This window comes from Danio rerio, chromosome 4, assembly GCF_049306965.1.
Source record: "Danio rerio strain Tuebingen ecotype United States chromosome 4, GRCz12tu, whole genome shotgun sequence".
Taxonomy (NCBI): Eukaryota; Metazoa; Chordata; class Actinopteri; order Cypriniformes; family Danionidae; genus Danio; species Danio rerio.
This window is the reverse complement of record NC_133179.1, coordinates 68,445,682-68,469,347: the sequence shown is the minus strand read 5'-3', so window position 1 is coordinate 68,469,347 and position 23,666 is coordinate 68,445,682. Positions and strand designations below refer to the sequence as shown.

The following is a 23,666-nucleotide window of genomic DNA, read 5'->3' as shown; positions in this document are numbered from 1 at the left end:
GAATCGGACCCAGGTCTCCTGTGTGGGAGGCGAGAATTCTACCACTAAACCATCAATGCTGATATGCTCATACTGCTGTCCTAGTGGGGTGTGATTGCTGCAAGGCTGTTACCCAGAGCTGGAAGAGTAGCAACACAAAAGACGAATTGCATTGGCCGGTAATCGAATCCGGGTCTCCCACGTGGGAGGCGAAAATTTTACCACTGAACCACCAATGCTGATATGCTTATACAACTGTCCTAGTGGGGTGTGATTGCTGCAAGGCTGTTACCCAGAGCTGGAAGAGTAGCAACACAAAACAGGAATTGCATTGGCCAGGAATCGGAGCCGGGTCTCCCGCGTGGCAGGCGAGAATTCTACCAGTGAACCACCAATGCTGATATGCTCATACTGCTCTCCTAGTGGGGTGTGATTGCTGCAAGGCTGTTACCCAGAGCTGGAAGAGTAGCAACACAAAAGAGGATTTGCATTGGCCGGGAATCGGACCCGGGTCTCCCGCGTGGGAGGCGAGAATTCTACCACTGAACCACCAATGCTGATATGCTCATACTGCTCTCCTAGTGGGGTGTGATTGCTGCAAGGCTGTTACCCAGAGCTGGAAGAGAAGCAACACAAAAAGGGAACTGCGTTGGCCGGGAATCGGATCCAGGTCTCCTGTGTGGGAGGCGTGAATTCGACCACTAAATCACCAATGCTGATATGCTCATACTGCTGTCCTAGTAGGGTGTAATTGCTGCAAGGCTGTTACCCAGAGCTGGAAGAGTAGCAACATAAAACAGAAATTGCATTGGCCAGGAATCGGACCCGGGTCACCCGCGTGGGAGGCGAGATTTCTACCACTGAACCATTAATGCTGATATGCTCATGCTGCTGTCCTAGTGGGTTGTGATTGCTGCAAGGCTGTTACCCAGAGCTGGAAGAGTAGCAACACAAAAATGAAATTAAATTGGCCGGGAATCGGACCCAGGTCTACCACGTGGCAGGCAAGAAGTCTACCACTGAACCACCAATGCTGATATGCTCAAACATCTGTCCTAGTAGGGTGTGATTGCTGCAAGGCTGTTACCCGGAGCTGGAAGATTAACCACACATAACAGGAATTGCATTGGCCGGGAATCGGACCCAGGTCTCCCGTGTGGGAGGCGAGAAATCTACCACTGAACCACCAACACTGATATGCTCATACTGCTCTCCTAGTAGGGTGTGATTGCTGCAAGGCTGTTACCCAGAGCTGGAAGAGTAGCAACACAAAAGAGGATTTGCATTGGCCGGGAATTGGACACAGGACTTCCGCGTGGGAGGTGAGAATTCTACCACTGAACCACCAATGCTGATATGCTTATACAACTGTCCTAGTGGGGTGTGATTGCTGCAAGGCTGTTACCCAGAACTGAAAGAGTAGCAACACAAAACAAGATTTGCATTGGCCGGGAATCGGACCCGGGTCTCCCGCGTGGCAGGCGAGAATTCTACCATTGAACCACCAATGCTGATATGCTCAAAATCTGTCCTAGTGAGGTGTGATTGCTGCAAGGCTGTTACCCGGAGCTGGAAGATTAACTAAACAAAACAGGAATTGCATTGGCCGGGAATCGGACCCAGGTCTCCCATGTGGGAGGTGAGAATTCTACCACTGAACCACCAAAACTGATATGCTCGTAAATCTGTCCTAGTGGGGTGTGATTGCTGCAAGGCTGTAACCCAGAGCTGGAAGAGAAGCAACACAAAAAGGGAACTGCGTTGACCGGGAATCGGACCCAGGTCTCCTGTGTGGGAGGCGAGAATTCTACCACTAAACTATCAATGCTGATATGCTCATACTGCTGTCCTAGTGGGGTGTGATTGCTGCAAGGCTGTTACCCAGAGCTGGAAGAGTAGCAACCTAAAACAGGATTTGCATTGGCCGGGAATCGGACCTGGGTCTCCTGCGAGGGAGGCGAGAATTCTACCACTGAACCACCAATGCTGATATGCTCACACTTCTTTCCTAGTGGGGTGTGATTGCTGCAAGGCTGTTACCCAGAGCTGGAAGAGTAGCAACACAAAAGACGAATTGCATTGGCCGGTAATCGAATCCGGGTCTCCCGCGTGGGAGGCGAGAATTTTACCACTGAACCACCAATGCTGATATGCTTATAAAACTATCCTAGTGGGGTGTGATTGCTGCAAGGCTGTTACCCAGAGCTGGAAGAGTAGCAACACAAAACAGGAATTGCATTGGTCAGGAATCAGAGCCGGGTCTCCCGCGTGGCAGGCGAGAATTCTACCAGTGAACCACCAATGCTGATATGCTCATACTGCTCTCCTAGTGGGGTGTGATTGCTGCAAGGCTGTTACCCAGAGCTGGAAGAGTAGCAACAGAAAAACAGGGTTTGCATTGGCCAGGAACCAGACCAGGGTCTCCCACGTGGCAGGCGAGAATTCTACCAGTGAACCACCAATGCTGATATTGCTGCCCTAGTGGGGTGTGACTGCTGCAACCCTGTTACCCAGAGCTGGAAGATTAGCAACACAAAGCAGGAATTGCTTTGGCCAGGAATCGGACCCGGGTCTCCCGCGTGGGGGGCGAGAATTCTACCACTGAACCACCAATGCTGATATGCTCATACTTCTGTCCTAGTGGGGTGTGATTGCTGCAAGGATGTTACCCAGAGCTGGAAGAGTAGCAACAGAAAAACAGGGTTTGCATTGGCCAGGAACAGACCAGGGTCTCCCACGTGGCAGGCGAGAATTCTACCAGTAAACCACCAATGCTGATATGCTTGTACTGCTGTCCTAGTGGGGTGTGATTGCTGCAAGGCTGTTACCCAGAGCTGGAAGAGTAGCAACACAAAACAGGGTTTCCCTTTTTCCAGGAACCGGACCAGGGCCTCCCACAAGGCAGGCGAGAATTCTACCAGAGAACCACCAATGCTGATATGCTCATATTGCTGTCCTAGTGGGGTGTGATTGCTGCAAGGCTGTTACCCAGAGCTGGAAGAGTAGCAACACAAAACAGGGTTTTCATTGGCCAGGAATCGGACCCGGGTCTCCTGCGTGGCAAGCAAGAATTCTACCACTGAACCACCAATGCTGATATCAACATACTGCTGTCCTAGTGGGGTGTGATTACTGCAAGGCTGTTACCCAGAGCTGGAAGATTAGCAACACAAAACAGGAATTGCATTGGCCAGGAATCGGACCTGGGTCTCCCGCGTGGGAGGCGAGACTTCTACCACTGAGTCACCAATGCTAATATGCTCATGCTGCTGTCCTAGTGGGTTGTGATTGCTGCAAGGCTGTTACCCGGAGCTGGAAGAGTTGCAACACAAAAAAGAAATTGCATTGGCCGAGAATCGGACCCAGGTCTACCGCGTGGCAGGCAAGAATTCTACCACTGAACCACCAATGCTGATATGTTCACACTGCTCTCCTAGTAGGGTGTGATTGCTGCAAAGCTGTTACCCAGAGCTGGAAGAGAAGCAACACAAAAAAGGCACTGTGTTAGCCGTGAATCGGACCCGGGTCTCCCACGTGGCAGGCAAGAATTCTACCACTGAACCACCAATGCTGATATGCTCACACTGCTGTCCTAGTGGGGTGTGATTGCTGCAAGGCTGTTACCCAGAGCTGGAAGATTAGCAACACAAAACAGGAATTGCATTGAACGGTAATCGAATCCGGGTCTCCCGCGTGGCAGGCGAGAATTCTACCACTGAACCACCAGTGCTGATATGCAAATAGATCTGTCCTAGTGGAGTGTGATTGCTGCAAGGCTGTTACCCAGCGCTGGAAGAGTAGCAACACAAAAGAGGAATTGCATTGGCTGGGAATCGGACCCGGGTCTCCCGCGTGGGAGGCAAGAATGCTACCACTGAACCACCAATGCTGATATGCACATACTACTGTCCTAGTGGGGTGTGATTGCTGCAAGGCTGTTACACAGAGCTGGAAGAGTAGCAACACAAAAGAGGATTTGTATTTGCCAGGAATCGGACCCGGGTCTCCCGCGTGGCAGGTGAGAATTCTACCAGTGAACCACCAATGCTGATATGCGCATACTGCTGTCCTAGTTGGGTGTGATTTCTGCACGGCTGTTACCCAGAGCTGAAAGAGTAGCAACACAAAACAGGAATTGCATTGGCCGGGAATCGGACCCGGGTCTCCAGCATGGCAGGCGAGAATTCCACCACTGAACCACCAATGCTGACACATATTGTTCTTTGCCTTTGTGCTTTGTGGCTCCTAGGAGACAGCTCGGACCAGTTAAGCATGTAAGGTTGGCCGAGTGGGCTTAGACGCTGCATTCAGGACGCAGTCTCTCCTGGAGGCGTGGGTTCAAATACCACATTTGACAAACCAAATTTTTGCCTACGCGTTCAGGCTCACTTCTTTAACTCTGGCGCCATGTCCGAGTGATACAGTAACACCGACAAAGCACAGCATCAATCTCTTTTAGCCAAAGTTCATGCACCGTAGCAGTGTCCCTGGCAGACTTAATGGGCACTTTAGACTGTAGGTTTTAAGGCGTTTCCGATCAAGGTATTGTCCACAAAAACTCGAAGATGCTTATGAAAAAAAAAACAATGGACGAAGGCTTTAATGCAAGTAAACCGAAAGGGGATCAAAAGAACTGTCTTGGAATGCCATGTAGTGGAATGTTCTGGGATGCCATTGATTTTTAAGGCAATGGGATTCGCAGGACTTTTCGTCAAATCCTCGCACAACGTTAATTCATGACATTTGACAGATCCACGCCGAACGTTAAGCGACAACGTGATAGGAATGGAGGCATCATTGCTTCAGACTTAGGAAATGTTCTTGGAACTTCACGCCGCCAGGCCTCCAGAGGAGCTGTAGCTTTTTTCGCCCTGGGGAAGCATGATCCACACGGAAGGGGATAAAAAATGCCACCCAGTCATCTAAGCGCTTCCATGTGCCAAAAGTTAGCACGCTGCCCCATGTGAGGCTCGATCTCACGACCTTCAGATTATGAGACTGACGCGCTGCCTACTGCGTCAACGAGGCAGACTGCTGGACCTGGGCAAACTGTGAAACACCAGCTTCCATGTCACGGTGCTGCGGTCTGGCTTCTAGGAGACAGCTCAGACCAGTCAAGCATGTCAGGATGGCAGAGCGGTCTAAAGCGCTGTGTTCAAGCTGGGGAACAATCGTCCAACAAAGAAGGGCAAGAAGGGAAGAAAGGTGGGAAGAAAGAAAGAGAAAAAGGGAAGAAGAGGGGGAAAAAATGAAGAAAAGAAAGGGTGAATTCTAAGCTTCCCAGATACGCCTTCCCTGCACCTGCTTTACGTCACGCATAGTGAAGCTGTTCTGTGTTAAAACAACGCAATTTGAGTTACATTGATTTCTATTGCAGGTGCTCACCAAGACCGGGGTTCGAATCCAGCTAAAGACGCTTTATTGTTATTGGTTTACTATTACTCAATAAACTAACTGTTTGAATGTGTAATGCTCCAAGGTAAATAAAATATGCCTAAGCACTTTATTATTGTGTTTTTTGACATTCTTTCATGAAAAATTAAGCATACCAACTTGAATGTGTCATTATTTAGTAGTTGTTGTAGCATTATGCTTATGGTTATTATTGTTTTGTATTTTAATGTACAAATGATCTATAGAAATGTCATAGATTATATAGTGAACACACACACATATATACATATATATACATATATATATATATATATATATATATATATATATATATATATATATATATATATGTGTGTGTGTGTGTGTGTGTGTGTATATAGTGTGCATAGTGTATATGGAATTAAAAGTCAAATAGTCAGTTTTTGTTATATGCATTATTTAACTAACAATTGTCAACAGAACAGTAATGAATATAGAGTAGAAAATGTAAAAATAATAAATTAGTTATTAATAATACAGTATTAACAATATAAATAAACAATGTTAATAAAATGTTAAATACAAACAGAAACCGACACAAAGTGGACTTAAAAGTCAAGGACATTTATTAATGCAATATTTATTTAACAATGGTCAAAAAAAACAGTAATCAAAAAGGGCAAGACAAAAAGCATTTAATTAAAAACACTGTGTTCACAATGGCAAAATGTACACTACTGTTCAAAGGTTTGCGATCTGCTCAATGTATTTTTTTAATGTTTTAAATATGTTTATCAAGGCTACATTTATTTGATCTAATATTTAGTAAAAACTGGAATAATGTGAAATAATAATATAGGCAAATTAAATAAATAAAGAATAATTTATTCAAACAATTCAAATCAAATAAAATCGATTTAATTTATGAGCAAATCAAACAATAGAATTCTTGTTATATATGATTAATATTAAGCTTTTATATTTTAACAATAATAATTTTTTTGAACATTAGTGTATATTACCTTACATTTCAAGCAATTAGAAACTACCACCTAATTTAAACTAATTTACTCAATTTATTTTAAGCAGGTCTCTAGCAACACCTCAACTTTTTTATTGCTTTTTGTTCTTTTCTCTCCTATGTTTGAACTTTGAACTGAACTTTGAACACCTTGAACACTTGAAACACTGAAATTGTCATTTCTTTTGATTTTTAAAAAAATGTACCATTGACAATTGCGGTGAAATTTTTGATGCCACTGGTGGAGTAGACGGGGGCTGGGGCTGGGCCTCGAGTTGTCTCGTCTCCATCACCTCCTGAGCAGGTACAGTAGGGGCAGGTTGTTGCACCATTTGTGCAGGAGCAGCAGAAGCAGTACTCTGCTAAAAATAATCACAAAAATACATATAATCATGAAAAAGGACAGCCATTCTAGTAAATAAAAATAAACACATATTGATTCAAAAATGTACCTTTTGAGTGTGAAAACCACATGTGCATTTCAGCACACCTCCAAGCAAAGTCCTCTGCCCACGAGATTGCAATGGGCATTTCTCAATCTGAAAAAATCATGAAAGATATATTAAATAATTTTATACAATACAAAAAACTTTTATAACTAAACAAGAATTTTAACTCAATGACTCCCTTAATGAATCACACAATAGCTCTGTAAATTAATTTATCACTGTTTTTAGAGTGTGCAATATTTATTTATTACGTAATTGTACAGTTTGTATCTCTAAAAACGAAAAGAAGAATAAGAGGAACTGGACAGGAACATTTCAGGCCTTAAAACCACATGCTGTGTACTGTACACTCATAATTCATTCCCCCACCTTTTCAGATCTCTCTCATAAACGGTCAAACTTACTAAATTATTCAACGTAAATCTCAAAATACATGAAATTTAAAACACTTTAATATTTAAAAACAAGTATGACATATTTTACACAGATACTGTACTGAATGTACTGAAGCCTAACAAGTTAACGTAACTCTGTTAAGCAAATTTCAACAAACATTATATCATGTAAACGAAATACACACCCTTTGATAAATCTCATGCCACTTTCTTTGTCGAGGAGCTGGCCTGTTGCCCTCATTTGATGGCCAAACTCCTGTGCTAGCAAACTTTTTCAGACGTGAAATCCAGTCAGCGTCTGACATAGCTTTATGAGATTTTTCAGACATTTTTTCTCCTATAAATAAAAGGTTTTGAATTTAAGTATTCAAATTTGAAATACAACACACTAAAACATTAACAGTTACCTTGTAATCAGGTGCTTAAATGTATCACAGCTGGCTGCCGTATGGAGTAGATTTCAAATGCCTTGAGGTGTGCTCAAATAGAGACAGAACTGTGTGACAGGAAGGTGGGAGTGGCAAGGTAGCGTGGCCAAGCGGTCTAAGGCGCTGGATTAAGGCTCCAGTCTCTTCGGGGGCGTGGGTTTGAATCCCATCGCTGCCAGGCAGTCCTTTTAGGATGCTTGAGAATGACCTCTCTGCTTGAGCAAACAGACTTGCAAAGTAACTCTGCATGCTTCCACTCACATCCAAACGTAGACTCCTTGGCCAAAGTTGAAGGGCTTCACTAGGAAGCTCGGCGTCCTCTCTGCTTCCGTAAAATTGGGCAGAAAACGGACCACTGCATGGAGTCATCTGGGATAGCGTAGCCAAGGGCTCTAAAGCGCTGGATTTAGGCTCCAGTCTCTTTGTGGGTGTGGGTTTGAATCCGATCCGCTGCCAGACAGTCCTTTTAGGATGCTTGAGAATGACCTCTCTGCTTGAGCAAACAGACTTGCAAAGTGATACTGTACGCTTCAGCTCACATCCAAACGTAGACTCCTTGGTCAAAGTTTAAGGGCTTCACTAGGAAGCTCTGCGTCTTCTCTGCTGTTCTGCTTCCGTAAAAAAGGGCAGAAAAGGGACCACTGCATGGATACATCTAGGGTAGTGTGGCCGAGGGGGTCTAAGGCGCTGGATTTAAGCTCCAGTCTCTTCGGAGGCGTGGGTTCGAATCCCACCGCTGCCAGATGTGGTTTTAAACACAAACTGCTTGAGTGTGTGCGCGTTCTCAGTGAACGCTGGAAATGAGAGTACATTTAAGTTGGCAACTAGTCAGTATAATGTGTTCTTTGAAACTCACGGCAGACTCGTTGGTGTGACAGCAACACATCCCCAAGCTCGAATCTGCTCAGGAGCAAGTGTCTTTCCCACGATTAGATTGCAGCATTTTGAAGTCTCTCTCTGCCATTGCTCCTTTTAGCAAGAGCACCTTATTGAAACAGGAACAGTAAAGATTCACAATTAGAGTAGTAATACTCTATAACTGGATTTGAATATAATAACAACAATGTGGGGTCTGCTGTGATGGAATCAGTAACTCACTCTTTTGTGAAATAACAGTTACCTTGTAATCAGGTGCTTAAATGCATCGCAGCTGGCTGCTGTTTGGAGTAGACTTCAAATGCCTTGAGGTGTGCTCTAATAGAGACAGAACTGTGGTTGACAGGAAGGTGGGAGTGCTTCCTAAGCTGGTATTAAGCAGCTCTCTTTCTTTGTGGAGGAGCTCCAGTAATGCATGGCCAAATTCAACTGATTTCCCAGAGCTGTTGCGCTACTTGAAACAAGTTGGTGGGAAAACTGCTCAGGGAAAGCAGCTTGGCAAGGTAGCGTGGCTGAGTGGTCTAAGGTGCTGGATTAAGGCTCCAGTCTCTTCGGGGGCGTGGGTTCGATACCCACCGCTGCCAGGCAGTCCTTTTAGGATGCTTGAGAATGACCTCTCTGCTTGAGCAAACAGACTTGCAAAATGATACTGCACGCTTCTGCTCGTAGTGGTCTAAAGCGCTGGATTTAGGCTCCAGTCTCTTTGGAGCCGTGGGTTCGAATCCCACAGCTGCCAGATGTGGTTTTAAACATGGCCAAACTGCTTGAGTGTGTGTGTGAGTCTCAGTGAATGCTGGAAATGAGAGAGTACATTTAAGTTGGCAACTAGTCAGTATAATGTGTGCTTTGAAACTCACGGCAGACTTGTTGGTGTGACAGCAACACATCCCCAAGCTCGAATCTGCTCAGGAGCAAGTGTCTTTCCCACGATTAGATTGCAGCATCTTAACAAAGTTTGCACTGGAAGTCTTTCTCTGCCATTGCTCCGTTTAGCAAGAGCACCCTGTTGAAACAGGAACAGTAAAGATTCACAATTACAGTAGTAATACAGTGGGGAATAAACCAGAGTCAAGAGATGTGTTGATTATGTGAGTCAGTGTTGGTATGACTTTCTGACACAGAAGTGAAAATAGCCTCACCATTTACTTTCCATTGTGTGGTTTTAAACCTTAATGAGTTTCTTGATTCTGTTGAGGACAAAATAAGATATTGTGATAAAAATGCTGGCTTACTTTGTGTTCCAGAAGACAGGAAATGTTTAAAACCACATGATGGAGAGTAAATGGTAAGCTCATTTTAATATTTAGGGTAAACATTTCATGCTTGCCACTTTGAGCCTTCATACTAAAGTTCACTTTTTTGTTCTTTTTTGAAGACCTGATAGTCCTGACAGAAGAGACACATCAAAAGAATGAAATGGAAGAGAAACAACAAGAAATAACGACTGATGAAAAACCCACACTCACTAAAAAGACTTCATCACACGGAAAACCTCGGAAATCCAAGTCTAGGTGTAATTTCAGCTGTAAACAGAGTAGAAAGAGTTTCAGTCAAAAGCCAAACCTTGACCACACTAGGGAGAAACCTTACACCTGCAAACAGTGTGAAAAAAAGCTTCTATAATACAGGAAACTTAAAGGGTCACGAAACACCAAAACACATTTTTTGAGCTGTTGACAGTCATATATGTGTCCCACACTGCTAAAAACACTATTAGGACACCTATATTTCACTAAAAAGTGTAAATTGGTTGTTTTTGCGTTATTTCAAGCAAATTCGTACTTCCTGTTTGAAACGAATTTTTGAAGCTGCGTCACGGTCATGACATAATAGCGTTGTATTCCAGCGTGCAGACTGGGCGTCTGTGCCAGAGTGTGCCTTATTACGTCTTACAGTGTGATGCATTAATGCATGAGTAAGGCTTGGTTCAAACCAATCAGCGCGCTCTATTGTGCAACTTCATTAATATTCATTAGTGTCACCGTCTTTACACCACAGAGACGCCACGTTGTGTTGGCAAAACAAGCGTGAAGTGTTGCTTTTACAGTTTGCTGCCATTAAGTTTCGTTTTCATTTTCTCTCTGTGAGAGCTCATCTGGATCACGTGTGGATTACAGTGTACGCGACGCTCGACAACAATAATTTACGTGTCTAAGGGGGATTATTGTTTACCTGAGAGCTGTTCTCATCTGCAAACGCTGAAATCCGGATTCCGGATGTAGTCTTCTCTTCATAAAGACGCGGCTCTAGTTGCTGGTGATTGTCCTGTCTCTACAGATTTGGTAAGTGAGCGACCAGTGCTCTTTGTATATTCAGTTTGTTCGTATCAAATAAGTTAACTATTGCATTGAGTGCAAACATGTTAGCACCACATTTTGTGACCAGAATAACACACGCGGCTTTCGGACGCTACCTGCCGAGTGCATCTAAGTTTCCGGGAAATGCGGAGTTTTTTTTCTGTCATTCGCCGTGCGGTATCAAACATTGCATGAAAAATACACGCTTAGAGCAGATCTTCGAATCAAATATCTCATTTGTCGCGAGAGGCATGAATGAATTCCCTGAATGAAAGAGCCAAACTGCAGTTAAAGTCCAACATTTAATAATTTGGCAAATAATTCGACTAACGTTACAGATGTCCATGTAGGTTAAACACCATCCCTTTCTCCTGTGTATTTTGACTGAAACTCGCGCGTGCCCAAATAGACACTCCCACACCCTCCCACTTTAGTTCCTCCGACACTCCCCCCTAAACAGAGCTGGACACCCCCACTTTTCTGACTTTTTCCAAAGAAGAGGTGTGAAAACACCCTGCTGAAACAAGGGGGTTTCATGGCCCTTTAAAAGTGCACATGAGAATTCACACTGGAGAGAGGCTGTACTCTTGCCCTCTGTGTGGAAAGAGTTGTAGGCAAAATGGCAATCTTGAAGCCCACATGAGAACACACACTGGAGAGAGAAGCTTTATTTGCACACAGTGTGGGAAAGGTTTTTCTCAAAAACAAAACTTTACCATCCACATGAGGATTCACACTGGAGAGAAACCTTACACATGCACAGAGTGTGGTAAAAGGTTTCCACATAAAGGCTCACTCAAACACCACATGATAAGTCACACCGGAGAGAAGCCGTTTGCTTGTGCTCATTGTGGAAAGAGCTTCACAACCAAAGCTAGGCTCATGAATCACACGAATGGTCACACTGGAACCATAGTGTCCACATGTGATCAGTGTGGAAAGAGTCTCACATGCAAAGACTCCATTAAGCAACACATGAAGATTCACTCAGGCGAGCGTTTTCGATGCAGTGAGTGTGGAAAGGTCTTTAAACATAAAAGAAGCCTCATCAATCACATGAAGCTTCACAATGGAGAGAAAAAATGAGGCCTTGTCAAGCAGAGCTTAAGGCTCTCACCCGGGATAGCATGGGATAGCATCTCGGGACAAGTGTGAACTCTTGAATACATCTCAAGTTACTAGAATGAAACCCTTTGAACCTGAAGATTTAAACTCAATAACTGAAGAGGGGTGAAGATGTGCCAGGTTGTGAGAGTTTCTACTTCTTCTTTGCAAGAAAGCAAAATAACTCTATATGTGTTTTAAGTTATAATGAACTGAGAACCAAATTTGTGCACATTGCACACTGCAATCAAATGGTCGGCTCTGAAAAGAGAATTAGAAAGATTAGGGAGGAGAAAATGTTTGGGGAGATGCAGAGAAAACTGTCCTACACCCTTAGATTGTGTTTTTGATTATTCACATTGTTTGATTTTCACTCCCTTGAACAAACACCGATTTGCCTCCAATTTTGGGCTTTTGTCTGCAGTGTCACAAAACTTGTTGGTGAATGAAAGTCCACATAAACTCGGCCGGTGTGAACTTGCAATGACAGTAAGAGACTGATGCAGACTCCATAAAGCCCTGATCAGACTACACAATGCCATTCGCCATTTACAACAGATCAGATTTGTGTCAGATTATGAGATTTTGACTTGATCAAATCTTGATGTGTTGTGGGTAACAAATGAAGACTTTGGTTTCAAAACACTACACTTTTATTTTGATGGACTGATTTAAAAAAAAATAAACAAGTTTTCTTCATGAAGACAATTAAACTTTCTGTAGACAACTAGTTTCCCTTAAAGAAATGTTCATGTGAAAACTCCCAGATTACTACAAATAAATCGGTGTATGGGAAACCCAGTGTCTCTATTGTGAACGAGAATATGAGTGATTTGTTAGCTTACATGTTAATTCCAGTACTCAACAGACTACTGAAGGACTTCAGCTATCTGTAAATTCCAATTATTATTAATATGCAATACATATTGTACTGCTCACGTGGACTGATAGATTATATTGTATGCTGTCTGCATATATATAACTAACCAGCAATTATAGGTGAGCAAAATAAAAATTGAAAGAGGATACTTTTATTAGGCCTTTCATGAGTCTAATAATCTCAAAGTCACACTTTAAGAGAAGGTCCAAAAACCTGCATTTACAAATGAAGAATGTTTTGCAAAGCATAAAAGGTTGTTAACCAGGTAATGCTGTGTACAATTTGTTTTAGTTACACCAAATTTAACTTGTTTATTGTAAAAAGGGTTTACATGGATATTGACATGAGACATTCTGTATTATGCATTGTGTATTATGAGTCATGAGTAGGGCCAGACAGAATCTGTCGACGTTTTTTGCTATTTCTGCAAAGAATTTTGATAAAAATCTGTTAATTTCTGCCGAAATATTTTGGGAGTATCATAACTAAATCCTAAATATGTAAAAAACAAAGAATAATATCTTTTAAACTTTTATTTAATGTTTAAAATGCAAATCCAATTAGATTTACTTTATCTGGTAAACAAAGCAAGTCTCTCGTATAATATTTCTACTAAAAGACAGAAAATATTACTGTACAAACTGCTTTGTACATAAATCAGATAAACATTTTCATATTAGTCAATAATATTACTGTTATTAATTTAAAAAGTGAATAAATATATATTTACACACATTTACTCAAATTAAATAGAATTAATGATGGGCTAAAAATCTGCAGAAAATCTGTGGAATTCTGCGCGTGACATTATGTATTATAAGTCATGTACATGAGTATATGCAGTTGAAGAAAGTATGCTCAGTGTTTTCAATATGACTTTCACAAAATTGGCAAGTTCTTCTCAGTATCAAATATTAATTTTAGGAATTCTTTTGATGGATACACATTATTAATCATTTTAACTGAAGTTCTTTAATTTTGGGGAGAATTAAAAAAGAAATGCAACTTGTTCTTATTTTTCTAATTTCTGTGAATTAAATTCTTTTAAAATAAACGAGGTCTGAGCTGATTAGGATGAAGCCTTTAAATAAGAATATTCATTTAAAACTTATTATTACATTTTGTATCTCTAAAAATAAAGATGGAAGAGCGAACATTACAGAATAGTGTGAAAGAAAACCTCTGATCAATACCGTGATGTTTTTAGGAATAACATTAATAATTGTGTAAAACTCTTTTAGGGTGACAAGCAAAACCCTGTTTAAAGAATGGGTTGAATTATTTTAATTTAGCAAAAAGATTGTCATTTCAAGTGAAAAAAAAAGTCAAATGCGATTATAATCTATTTGAACAAGTTTCCGTTGAATTTTGATGAGATGACGAGGAATCTGAACCAGCACCAAAGCCACTCCTTCCACCTGCTCCATCAATAGAATATCCACCTGTTACCTCAGATGCCACTGAACTTTCACTATAGTTCCCACTATGATTTGGCCACAACCAGCACCAGCAGTACCACCAGCTCCACCTACAACATGTACAGAGATGCTGAAGCACTGGGAGCCACTGGACAATGTACCACATGTCCCCTCAAGCTACTTAATACAGTGATCTTTTTTTTTTTTTTTTTAGCTCTGCACAGTTGCCAGACATTCAGAATCGCTCCCCAGCAAACATCAGAAACAGGTGGATTCAACAAAGGCTTCCAACCATGTGAAAAAAAAAAAAATGTTGCACAACAAATAGTAGTAATAACTATAATATACAGCCACAGTAAAAAGTTTGGAATACTTTATAATAAGCTTATTCTGCTCACTAAAATGTTATTGTATTTTTAAATAACTGTTATTTTATTAAATGTTTAAAATATAATTTATTCACATTTAAGCCTGAATTGTACGCAAGATTAGTCTTCAGTGTGATGATTATGGAGGACCAAGAGTCCGAGGTTGCCACAGCGAGATGAACCGCCAACTTATCCAGCAAGTTTTTACACAGCAGATGCCCTTCCAGCCACAACCCATCTCTGGAAAACACACACACACACATGCTCTCTCTTTCACACACACACGCGCTCTCTCTTTCACACATGCACACACACAGGCACGCACGCATATGTCACACACATGCACATAAACTCTCTCTCACACACACTCTTATGGTTATGGTTATTATTGTTCTGTATTTTAATGTACAAATGATCTATAGAAATGTCATAGAGCTACAGTGTATAGAATTAAAAGTCAGGGAGTAGTCAGTTATTTATAAATGCATTATTTATCTAACAATTGTCAACAGAACAGTAATGAAAATAGAGTAGAAAATGTAAAAATAATAAATTAGTTATTAATAATACAGTATTAACAATATAAATAAACAATGTAAATAAAATGTTAAAGACAAACAGAAACTGAAACAAAGTGGACTTAAAAGTCATGGACCAGTCATTTATAAATGCAATATTTATTTAACAATGGTCAACAAAACAGTAATGAACATGGCATAAAAAATCTAAAAAATTCAATGTGAAATATTAACAGAAAAAAATACAAAAATTAACAAATTAAATAAAATGTTGAATAAATTTAGAAACCAACAAGTGAAATAAAATAAATTGAACTATTATGGTGCACCGTTGTGGAGGATAGTAGCATCTGTGTGCAAGTCCAATATAAACTAAGGATAGCTGATGTTGTGCTGCATCTTCTTTTGTTTAAAAGTAACTGTGTAGTTACAAATACAGGGAAAATCTGTTTGCTAATTATACATACATGAACACATTAGTGCATTGAATGACTACGTTTTTGTGAGCTAAACTAGGTTTTTGGGAACTAAGCATTGTATCAGTTGATAATATATTGTTATTTTCTGTAAATTAAAACAGTTATATAAAACTTCCGTATTTTTACAGAAAATTCCTGGCAACCACTGCCGGTATTTTTCAGTAAATTTAAAGGATTTTTTTCGCAGTGTAAATAAATTTAAAATTTAAATTTAAAAAGTTAATTATAAATGTTGTGTTGATTGAACTAAACAACATTACCTTACCTTTATGTAACTAGCTTAAGTTCACTCAAATGAATATTCTTTCTTTAAGGTAACTTAACTCGGTTACGTGGAACCTGTTGACATAAAAAAGTTAATTAAAGCCAACATATCATTTTTTTGAGTGCAAGGTCCTCTGTCCACGAGACTGCAATGGGCAAAAATAGAATAAATAATTTTAACTCAATGACTCCTTTAATAAAGCACAAAATAGCTCTGTAAATTAATTTAACTATGTTTCTAGAATGTGTGTAATATTTATCTAATATGTAATTGTACAGTTTGTATCTCCAAAAAAGAAAAAGATAGAGGTAAAGTTGGTTTTATATTCGCACATTCGTTCATTTAGAAGTCTCTATATTGTTTACCATATTACTTTGAATATTCGATCGGAATTAGCATGCAAGTATGATTTGAAAACAATATCAACACTTATCTAATTCACTGTGAACAATGCTGTACTTTGATAATCATTAATCATTGTCTGCTAATATGATTTTCCTATTTAGAATTTGCAAAGAATTTTTTTCTGAAATGATATTATTAAGGAGAATGTCTGAATATCCAAATATAACACCAACTTTACCTCTATAAGAAAAAAAAATAAGAGGAACTGGACAGGAACATTTCAGGCTTTAAAACCACATGCTGTATTGTACATTCATAATCCATTCCCCCACCTTTTCAAATCTCTCTCATAAACGGTCAAACTATAGTAAATTATTCGACGTAAATCTCAAAATACATGCATTTTAAAACACATTATTATTTAAAAACAAGTATGACATGTTTTACACAGATACTGTACTGAATGTACTGAAGCCTAACAAGTTAAGCAAATTTCAACAAACGTTATATCATGTAAACGAAATACACACCCTTTGATAAATCTCAAGCCACTTTTTTTATTGAGGAGCTGGCCTGTTCCTGTTGCCCTCATCTGATGGCCAAACTCCTGTGCTGGCAAACTTTTTCAGACGTGAAATCCAGTCAGCGTCTGACATGGCTTTGTGGAATTTTTCAGACATTTTTTCTCCTATAAATTAAACTTAGATTAAAGTATCCAAATTTGAAATACAACACACTAAAACATTAATACGTGCAATTATGTAGATTTTCTTATCTTTTTTAAGAAATCACTATCAGAAAAAAAATCCTGAACTTTAAACAAAACGATGCTGTGCTCTGTCGAATGATGCTGTTTGTCGAAAATCACTAAAGGTCAAGGAACTTTTTTGACCTCTGACCCGCCTCCAGATGACCCTGTTATTCCTTCGTGTACCTTCGGCTCAGTTCGGAAAATTGATTGACATCTGACTAACCTGTTTGACTGCACACCTAGCGGTGAATCTTGGAACGGTTCCTTCCCCAGCTTTACCATTGCCATGACTCTGATTGGTCAAATGTTGAAAATGTTGAGAATTACGGTCCGTGATTGGCTGCAAATGTTGAGATGCTGCAACGTGATTGGCTACAATGTTGGACCGAATCGCTCCAATTGGCTCTCATCTTCAACATTTGTGAAATATTGATGGACAATCCTTCAGCAGCTGGCATTGCTAATCCATTGTGCTCTTTAAATCCCATCCTCGTCGCTAATATGTCATGGCATTCGAGAGAGCCTGGTGCTTCTGTGGAACTTGTTTTACTCTCACTCTCTTAGCGTTTTGAAGGATGTTGTTGCAAAATTTTATTATGAAGTGGCCAAGTCCATCGAATCAAAACTGAAAGTCATCTTACCGAAAATAGTTGCACAAACATACATTTACAAATATGTGCCACAGTCCGGCCTCCACCAGAGAAAAAGGTGTATACGAGATGAGTTGGCAGAGTGGTTAAGGCGATGGACTGCTAGTCCATTGTGCTTTGCACACGTGTGTCTGAATCCCATACTCGTTGCTAACATGTTCTGGCATTTGATAGAATGGTGTTTCTGTAGAAGTTGTTTTACTATCACTCTCTTAGCGGTTTGAAGGATGTTGTTGCAAAATTTTATGTCATCTTTATAAAAAAAGAGCTGCAAATACAAACATATATGCCATAGTCCAGCCCCCATCATGAAATTGAGTACATACATGACGAGGTGGAAGAGTCCATCGAATACCATCCTTGGCGTTCAAAAGCTCTGGCGTTTGAAAGAGGCCGGTGCTTCTGTGGAAGGTGTTTTACTCGCACGCTCTTATCGTTTTGAAGGATGTTGTTGAAAATTTAACGTCATCTTTACCGAAAATAGCAGCAAATACATACAGAAATGCCGTAGTCCAGCCCCCAACAGGAAAGTGAGTACATACATGACGGGGTGGCCGATTCCATCGAATCCTATTTTTGTCGTTCATTTGCTCTGTCGATCATACAGCAAAACTGAAAGTCATCTTACCGAAAATAGTTGCAGAAACATACATTAACAAATATGTGCCACAGTCCGGCCTCCAAAGAGAAGAAGGAAAGGACGTGACGAGGTGACCGAGTGGTTAAGGTGATGGACTGCTAATCCATTGTGCTCTGCACGCGTGGGTTCGAATCCCATCCTCGTCGCTCATATGTTCTGGCATTCGAGAGATCATCATGTTTCTGTAGAAGTTCTCTCACACTTTTATCGTTTTGAAGGATGTTGTTCCAAAATTTTATGTCAACCTTATCGAAAATAACTGCAAATACAAACATATGCCATAGTCCAGCCCCCATCATGAAAGTGAGTACATACATGATGAGGTGGAAAAGTCCATCGAATCCCATCCTTGTCGTTCAAATGCTCTGGCGTTTGAAAGAGGCCGGTGCTTCCGTGGAAGGTGTTTTACTCGCACGCTCTTATCGTTTTGAAGGATGTTGTTGCAAAATTTAACGTCATCTTTACCGAAAATAGCAGCAAATACATACAGAAATGTCATATTCCAGCCCCCATCATGAAAGTGAATACATACATGACGAGGTGGAAGGGTCCATCGAATCCCATCCTTGTCGTTCGAATGCTCTGGCGTTTGAAAGAGGTTGGTGCATCCATGGAAGGTGTTTTACTCGCACGCTCTTATCGTTTTGAAGGATGTTGTTGCAAAATTTAACGTCATCTTTACCGAAAATAGCAGCCAATATATACAGAAATGCCGTAGTCCAGCCCCCAATAGGAAAGTGAGTACATACATGACGGGGTGGCCGAGTCCATCGAATCCCATTTTTGTCAATCATTTGCTCTGTCGATCATACGGCAAAATTGAAAGTCATCTTGCCAAAAATAGTTGCAGAACCATACATATACACATATGTGCCACAGTCCAGCCTCTACCAGAGAAAAAGAAAAATACGTGACGAGGTGGCCGAGTGGTTAAGGTGATGGACTGCTAATCCATTGTGCTCTGCACGCGTGGGTTCGAATCCCATCCTCGTCGCTTATATGTTCTGGTATTTGAGAGATCATGGTGTTTCTGTAGAAGTTCTCTCACTCTTTTAGCGTTTTGAAGGATGTTGTTGCAAAATTTTATGTCAACTTTATCGAAAATAGCTGCAATTACAAACATATGCCATAGTCCAGCCCCCATCATGAAAGTGAGTACATACATGACGAGGTGGAAAAGTCCATCGAATCTCATCCTTGTCGTTCAAATGCTCTGGCGTTTGAAAGAGGCCGGTGCTTCCGTGGAAGGTGTTTTACTCGCACGCTCTTATCGTTTTGAAGGATGTTGTTGCAAAATTTAACGTCATCTTTACCGAAAATAGCAGCAAATACATACAGAAATGCTATAGTCCAGCCCCCAACAGGAAAGTGAGTACATACATGACGGGGTGGCCGAGTCCATCGAATCCCATTTTTGTCGTTCATTTGATCTTTCGTTCATACGGCAAAACTGAAAGTCATCTTACCGAAAATAGTTGCTGAAACATACATATACAATTATGTGCCAAAGTCCGGCCTCCACTAGAGAAAAAGGAAAATACATGACGTGTTGACCATGTGGTTAACGCGATGGACTGCTAGTCCATTATGCACTGCATGAGTGGGTTTGAAACCCATCCTCGTCGCTCATTTGATTCGGCATTCGAGAGATCATGGTGTTTCTGTAGAATTTTGTTTATTCTCATTATTTTAGTGTTTTAAAGGATGTTGATGCAAAATTTGATGTCATCTTTATCGAAAATAGCTGAAAATACAAACATATATGCCTTTTCCAGCCCCCATCATGAAAGTGAGTACATATATGACGGGGTGGCCGAGTCCATCGAATCCCATTTTTACGTTCATTTGCTCTGTCGTTCATACGGCAAAATTGAAAGTCATCTTACTGAAAATAGTTGCAGAAACATACATATACAAATATGTGCCACAGTCCGGCCTCCCCCATAGAAGAGGGATAGTACGTGACGAGGTGGCCGAGTGGTTGAGGCGATGGACTGCTAATCCATTGTGCTCTGCACGCGTGGGTACGAATCCCATCCTCGTCGCTTATATGTTCTGGTATTTGAGAGATCATGGTGTTTCTGTAGAAATTCTCTCACTCTTACAGCGTTTTGAAGGATGTTGTTGCAAAATTTTATGTCAACTTTATCGAAAATAGCTGCAATTACAAACATATGCCATAGTCCAGCCCCCATCATGAAAGTGAGTACATACATGACGAGGTGGAAAAGTCCATCGAATCTCATCCTTGTCGTTCAAATGCTCTGGCATTTGAAGGAGGCCGGTGCTTCCGTGGAAGGTGTTTTACTCGCACGCTCTTATCGTTTTGAAGGATGTTGTTGCAAAATTTAACGTCATCTTTACCGAAAATAGCAGCAAATACATACAGAAATGCTATAGTCCAGCCCCCAACAGGAAAGTGAGTACATACATGACGGGGTGGCCGAGTCCATCGAATCCCATTTTTGTCGTTCATTTGATCTTTCGTTCATACGGCAAAACTGAAAGTCATCTTACCGAAAATAGTTGCTGAAACATACATATACAATTATGTGCCAAAGTCCGGCCTCCACTAGAGAAAAAGGAAAATACATGACGTGTTGACCATGTGGTTAACGCGATGGACTGCTAGTCCATTATGCACTGCATGAGTGGGTTTGAAACCCATCCTCGTCGCTCATTTGATTCGGCATTCGAGAGATCATGGTGTTTCTGTAGAATTTCGTTTATTCTCATTATTTTAGCGTTTTAAAGGATGTTGTTGCAAAATTTGATGTCATCTTTATCGAAAATAGCTGAAAATACAAACATATATGCCTTTTCCAGCCCCCATCATGAAAGTGAGTACATATATGACGGGGTGGCCGAGTCCATCGAATCCCATTTTTACGTTCATTTGCTCTGTCGTTCATACGGCAAAATTGAAAGTCATCTTACTGAAAATAGTTGCAGAAACATACATATACAAATATGTGCCACAGTCCGGCCTCCCCCATAGAAGAAGGATAGTATGTGACGAGGTGGCCGAGTGGTTGAGGCGATGGACTGCTAATCCATTGTGCTCTGCACGCGTGGGTATGAATCCCATCCTCGTCGCTCATATGCTCTGGTATTTGAGAGATCATGGTGTTTCTGTAGAAATTCTCTCACTCTTACAGCGTTTTGAAGGATGTTGTTGCAAAATTTTATGTCAACTTTATCGGAAATAGCTGCAAATACAAACATATGCCATAGTCCAGCCCCCATCATGAAAGTGAGTACATACATGACGAGGTGGAAAAGTCCATCGAATCCCATCCTTGTCGTTCAAATGCTCTGGCGTTTGAAAGAGGCCGGTGCTTCCGTGGAAGGTGTTTTACTCGCACGCTCTTATCGTTTTGAAGGATGTTGTTGCAAAATTTAACGTCATCTTTACCGATAATAGTAGCAAATACATACTGAAATGCCGTAGTCCAGCCCCCAACAGGCAAGTGAGTACATACATGACGGGGTGGCCGAGTCCATCGAATCCCATTTTTGTCGTTCATTTGCTCTGTCGTTCATACGGCAAAACTGAAAGTCATCTTACCGAAAATAGTTGCAGAAACATACATTAACAAATATGTGCCACAGTCCAGCCTCCACCAGAGAAGAAGGAAAATACATGACGAGGTGGCCGAGTGGTTAAGGCGATGGACTGCTAATCCATTGTGCTCTGCACGCGTGGGTTTGAATCCCATCCTCGTCGCTCATATGTTCTGGCATTCGAGAGATCATCATGTTTCTGTAGAAGTTCTCTCACACTTTTATCGTTTTGAAGGATGTTGTTGCAAAATTTTATGTCAACCTTATCGAAAATAACTGCAAATACAAAAATATGCCATAGTCCAGCCCCCATCATGAAAGTGAGTACATACATGATGAGGTGGAAAAGTCCATCGAATCCCATCCTTGTCGTTCAAATGCTATGGCATTCGAGAGATCATGGTGTTTCTGTGGAAGTTCTTTTACTCTCACTCTTTTATCGTTTTGAAGGATGTTGTTGCAAAATTTAACGTCATCTTTACCGAAAATAGCAGCAAATACATACAGAAATTCTATAGTCCAGCCCATATCAGGAAAGTGAGTACATGCATGACGAGGTGGAAGGGTCCATCAAATCCCATCCTTGTTGTTCAAATACTTTGGCATTTGAAAGAGCCTGGTGCTTCCGTGGAAGGTGTTTTACTCGCACGCTCTTATCGTTTTGAAGGATGTTGTTGCAAAATTTAACGTCATCTTTACCGAAAATAGCAGCCAATATATACAGAAATGCCGTAGTCCAGCCCCCAATAGGAAAGTGAGTACATACATGACGGGGTGGCCGAGTCCATCGAATCCCATTTTTGTCAATCATTTGCTCTGTCGATCATACGGCAAAATTGAAAGTCATCTTGCCAAAAATAGTTGCAGAACCATACATATACACATATGTGCCACAGTCCAGCCTCTACCAGAGAAAAAGAAAAATACGTGACGAGGTGGCCGAGTGGTTAAGGTGATGGACTGCTAATCCATTGTGCTCTGCACGCGTGGGTTCGAATCCCATCCTCGTCGCTTATATGTTCTGGTATTTGAGAGATCATGGTGTTTCTGTAGAAGTTCTCTCACTCTTTTAGCGTTTTGAAGAATGTTGTTGCAAAATTTTATGTCAACTTTATCGAAAATAGCTGCAATTACAAACATATGCCATAGTCCAGCCCCCATCATGAAAGTGAGTACATACATGACGAGGTGGAAAAGTCCATCGAATCTCATCCTTGTCGTTCAAATGCTCTGGCGTTTGAAAGAGGCCGGTGCTTCCGTGGAAGGTGTTTTACTCGCACGCTCTTATCTTTTTGAAGGATGTTGTTGCAAACTTTAACGTCATCTTTACCGAAAATAGCAGCAAATACATACAGAAATGCTATAGTCCAGCCCCCAACAGGAAAGTAAGTACATACATGACGGGGTGGCCGAGTCCATCGAATCCCATTTTTGTCGTTCATTTGATCTTTCGTTCATACGGCAAAACTGAAAGTCATCTTACCGAAAATAGTTGCTGAAACATACATATACAATTATGTGCCAAAGTCCGGCCTCCACTAGAGAAAAAGGAAAATACATGACGTGTTGGCCGTGTGGTTAACGTGATGGACTGCTAGTCCATTATGCTCAGCATGAGTGGGTTTGAAACCCATCCTCGTCGCTCATTTGATTCGGCATTCGAGAGATCATGGTGTTTCTGTAGAATTTCGTTTATTCTCATTATTTTAGCCTTTTAAAGGATGTTGTTGCAAAATTTAATGTCATCTTTTTCGAAAATAGCTGAAAATACAAACATATATGCCATAGTCCAGCTCCCATCATGAAAGTAAGTACATACATGACTAGGTGGAAGAGTCCATCGAATCCCATCCTTGTCGTTCAAAA

At 41.0% G+C, this 23,666-nt stretch overlaps 1 protein-coding gene, 1 long non-coding RNA gene and 14 other non-coding genes across 17 annotated transcripts; 10 read left to right on the top strand and 6 right to left on the bottom strand.

Moving 5' to 3' along the window:
* Positions 1-147: 147 nt before the first annotated feature.
* On the bottom strand, positions 148-218 carry trnag-ccc (transfer RNA glycine (anticodon CCC)). The gene has a single exon. It is a non-coding gene; the product is annotated as a tRNA-Gly (tRNA).
* A 247-nt stretch (positions 219-465) lies between these two features.
* Positions 466-536, bottom strand: trnag-ccc (transfer RNA glycine (anticodon CCC)). The gene has a single exon. It is a non-coding gene; the product is annotated as a tRNA-Gly (tRNA).
* Positions 537-1,419: 883 nt separating this feature from the next.
* trnag-gcc (transfer RNA glycine (anticodon GCC)) lies at positions 1,420-1,490 on the bottom strand. The gene has a single exon. It is a non-coding gene; the product is annotated as a tRNA-Gly (tRNA).
* A 564-nt stretch (positions 1,491-2,054) lies between these two features.
* trnag-ccc (transfer RNA glycine (anticodon CCC)) lies at positions 2,055-2,125 on the bottom strand. The gene has a single exon. It is a non-coding gene; the product is annotated as a tRNA-Gly (tRNA).
* Positions 2,126-4,934: 2,809 nt separating this feature from the next.
* trnam-cau (transfer RNA methionine (anticodon CAU)) lies at positions 4,935-5,007 on the bottom strand. Its single transcript has one exon. It is a non-coding gene; the product is annotated as a tRNA-Met (tRNA).
* Positions 5,008-5,956: 949 nt separating this feature from the next.
* Positions 5,957-9,524, bottom strand: LOC141381921 (uncharacterized). Of its 2 annotated transcripts, XR_012402827.1 has the most exons (4): positions 8,766-9,524; positions 7,403-7,624; positions 6,826-6,912; positions 5,957-6,735 (listed from the first exon to the last, which is right to left on the bottom strand). It is a non-coding gene; the product is annotated as an uncharacterized lncRNA (long non-coding RNA). The 2 variants fall into 2 exon arrangements; XR_012402828.1 differs by lacking the exons at positions 7,403-7,624; positions 8,766-9,524 and adding an exon at positions 7,625-8,541 and having other exon boundaries at positions 5,964-6,735.
* Positions 7,742-7,823, top strand: trnal-aag (transfer RNA leucine (anticodon AAG)). The gene has a single exon. It is a non-coding gene; the product is annotated as a tRNA-Leu (tRNA).
* On the top strand, positions 8,305-8,387 carry trnal-uaa (transfer RNA leucine (anticodon UAA)). The gene has a single exon. It is a non-coding gene; the product is annotated as a tRNA-Leu (tRNA).
* Positions 9,024-9,105, top strand: trnal-aag (transfer RNA leucine (anticodon AAG)). The gene has a single exon. It is a non-coding gene; the product is annotated as a tRNA-Leu (tRNA).
* A 413-nt stretch (positions 9,525-9,937) lies between the features above and the next one.
* On the top strand, positions 9,938-14,512 carry LOC141381537 (uncharacterized). Its single transcript, XM_073946773.1, has 2 exons — positions 9,938-10,046; positions 11,369-14,512. The coding sequence occupies exons 1-2, from the start codon at positions 9,938-9,940 to the stop codon at positions 11,902-11,904; spliced, it is 645 nt and encodes a 214-aa protein (XP_073802874.1). The 3' UTR covers positions 11,905-14,512.
* Positions 14,513-18,300: 3,788 nt separating this feature from the next.
* Positions 18,301-18,382, top strand: trnas-gcu (transfer RNA serine (anticodon GCU)). Its single transcript has one exon. It is a non-coding gene; the product is annotated as a tRNA-Ser (tRNA).
* Positions 18,383-19,148: 766 nt separating this feature from the next.
* trnas-gcu (transfer RNA serine (anticodon GCU)) lies at positions 19,149-19,230 on the top strand. Its single transcript has one exon. It is a non-coding gene; the product is annotated as a tRNA-Ser (tRNA).
* Positions 19,231-20,199: 969 nt separating this feature from the next.
* Positions 20,200-20,281, top strand: trnas-gcu (transfer RNA serine (anticodon GCU)). The gene has a single exon. It is a non-coding gene; the product is annotated as a tRNA-Ser (tRNA).
* Positions 20,282-21,250: 969 nt separating this feature from the next.
* trnas-gcu (transfer RNA serine (anticodon GCU)) lies at positions 21,251-21,332 on the top strand. The gene has a single exon. It is a non-coding gene; the product is annotated as a tRNA-Ser (tRNA).
* Positions 21,333-21,881: 549 nt separating this feature from the next.
* Positions 21,882-21,963, top strand: trnas-gcu (transfer RNA serine (anticodon GCU)). The gene has a single exon. It is a non-coding gene; the product is annotated as a tRNA-Ser (tRNA).
* Positions 21,964-22,729: 766 nt separating this feature from the next.
* Positions 22,730-22,811, top strand: trnas-gcu (transfer RNA serine (anticodon GCU)). The gene has a single exon. It is a non-coding gene; the product is annotated as a tRNA-Ser (tRNA).
* The last annotated feature ends 855 nt before the right edge of the window (positions 22,812-23,666 follow it).

Coding starts and splice junctions, on each gene's coding strand:
- LOC141381537 (XM_073946773.1), top strand. CDS start 9,938: ATGGAAGAGAAACAACAAGAAATAACGACTGATGAAAAACCCACACTC. Junction 10,047..11,368: donor GTCTAGGTGTAATTTCAGCT/GTAAACAGAGTA, acceptor GCCCTTTAAAAG/TGCACATGAGAATTCACACT.